This window comes from Oratosquilla oratoria, chromosome 7 (genome assembly GCF_046742065.1).
Source record: "Oratosquilla oratoria isolate Oo_2021 chromosome 7, ASM4674206v1, whole genome shotgun sequence".
NCBI classification, from domain to species: Eukaryota; Metazoa; Arthropoda; class Malacostraca; order Stomatopoda; family Squillidae; genus Oratosquilla; species Oratosquilla oratoria.
Window position 1 is genome coordinate 29736437 of NC_134783.1, and position 2500 is coordinate 29738936.

Sequence of the window (2500 nt, forward strand, 5' to 3'; positions counted from 1 at the left end):
TGGTGGTGGTGACGGTGGTGGTGGTGGTGGTGGTGGTGACGGTGGTGGTGGTGACGGTGGTGGTGGTGGTGGTGACGGTGGTGGTGGTGGTGGTGACGGTGGTGGTGGTGGTGGTGGTGGTGGTGGTGGTGACGGTGGTGGTGGTGGTGGTGGTGGTGGTGACGGTGGTGGTGGTGGTGGTGGTGGTGGTGACGGTGGTGGTGGTGGTGAAGGTGGTGGTGACGGTGGTGGTGGTGGTGGTGGTGGTGGTGGTGACGGTGGTGGTGGTGGTGGTGGTGGTGGTGGTGACGGTGGTGGTGGTGGTGGTGGTGGTGGTGACGGTGGTGGTGGTGGTGGTGGTGGTGGTGACGGTGGTGGTGGTGGTGGTGGTGGTGGTGGTGGTGGTGGTGGTGACGGTGGTGGTGGTGGTGGTGGTGGTGACGGTGGTGGTGGTGGTGGTGGTGGTGGTGACGGTGGTGGTGGTGGTGGTGGTGACGGTGGTGGTGGTGGTGGTGGTGGTGGTGGTGGTGGTGGTGGGTACTTAGTCGTTGTCACGCTTCAGGTGTTCAGAACTTTCCTATGGGCCTCCATTCCAGCCGAGCCCTTGACAACTGCCGTTTCATAATCCCCCTTGTAATGAACTAGAGCCTGAAACTTGACGAAGTAGAGAATAATAGAATAAAATAAAATGTGGAAATAAAATAATTGTCCTAACGGCACCTTTTTACAGATCCAACTTTATAGCTATACCCTGAGGAAATAATAATTAATAATAATTAATAATTGTTAATAATATATTCGGAAACAGACCACTAAATAGTATGCCTGTAAGTCTAACTCCGACACAGGGAAGGTTATTAAAACAGTTATAACCAGTTGTACAATAAATTATGATGAAGTTTCGGACCTAAACGTTCCTAGGCAAAAAGTTTATATCACATTCATATCAAACCACAATGAAAGAAAAACTGGAGATTTAACGTACATCCCCACTAGACTTGCATTACATGAAATTGAAGGCAAGGTATTAAGTTTGGTTAATAAAAGGTGCAACCATTATAAATAGTGTATTTCTGAACGTAAAGTTGTTAATATGTCCACCCATGTCTCTTTATTGGCCTGTTTCTGTTCATACATACATACATATACCAAAGGCTTTTTCCCCCTTCACGGGGGGTAGCCAAAAAGAAAAAGGCATAGAAATCACATCCACCCATTTCATTTCCCATATTTTTTTTTTCATAATACATATAAATGGCAAAAGATCATGGCTGAAATTGGCTGTATCCAAAATTAAAGAATAATGGCTTATCACTGATATCAACTCACTAATATCAAGAAGACTTAAAAGGGGCCAATGAAACTTAACCAAGGCTAGCTCTATACCATGACCATAGATAAAGATAACACCAAGTACGATTGCAAGTTATTAGGAAATTCTTTTAACCAAAGCACCAAAGAATAAGCCACTTTGATGTAATTATCGATATCAATCATCTATATATTGTCATGTACATATTCTATCTTGGACTCAGAGAAATTGATAACACTAGGTTTTTAATAAAAGTTCAACTTATCATTAGCCATATATATAAATCAGTACTCGACCCACATTATGTTGAACTATTTCCATACGATCCTCAGATTTCATCATAAGCAGCTGCTAGATTGAAAAGGGTAAATCTACTTACTACTATTTATATTGAATACAAAATATCATTTAAATTAAACCATCTAAAGTGTTTAATTCCAGTTCTTCTTAGACGAAAAAAGAGTGAAATAGAAGTTATAAGTCTTCAAGAATTTAAAGAAATCTAATATTATCATAATTGAGAATATTTTTACATCAAATTGCAACCACATAATCAATGAATAAAACAAACATCAACAGAAGCGATATCATGTGGTTCAGTTTTGAATTGTAATCGGATAAACGCCAAGTTATAACATTGATCAACTAGTCGAATTGATTATTTGATGAGACATTGTTGTTTCATTTTTCCATAACAACCACAATAATAAAAATGTGTAGGCTGACCTTCAATAACTTCGAAAGGTCAGACTTAAGGACAGATATTTAGAGGGGCCTAACTCGACAATAGTTGCAAATAGATATGTTTGTTTTTGCTAGCATATGAGGAGTCCCGCATAGAATTTCTCTTTGCATTAAGATCTTTGACCTTAAGTGACTATAAGACTTTAGAGAATAATAACAAGAAAATGTTTGAAGATGTTTACTATTAGTTAACATACAGGAAGTTGAATATGACACCATATGATCTTTATCATGTGAAAGCAATTCATTATGAAACTCCATGAATGGATGAGGCTTGCAATGTCAGGCAATATTTACACTCTGTGCTTTTTAACTCGCTAACATAGCTCAAAGTTTCTCTGAGCTGGCTAAAATCGTTTGGTGTCAGTCAGATCAAAAGCCTTAACAAGACGTAAAAACTCTCCATGAATAAGGTAGCCTTGATCACCTCTTGTAAGTAAGGACATCCTTTACTCATTTTGTTAA

At 39.9% G+C, this 2500-nt stretch overlaps 1 protein-coding gene across 1 annotated transcript in view; it reads left to right on the forward strand.

Moving 5' to 3' along the window:
* The window catches only part of LOC143026777 (uncharacterized), an 88821-nt gene that overhangs the window by 44187 nt on the left and 42134 nt on the right, over positions 1-2500 (forward strand). The window contains exon 8 of the mRNA XM_076187548.1: positions 828-1003. Coding sequence (XP_076043663.1) covers positions 828-1003 — 176 coding nt within the window. The remainder of the gene's footprint in view (positions 1-827; positions 1004-2500) is intronic.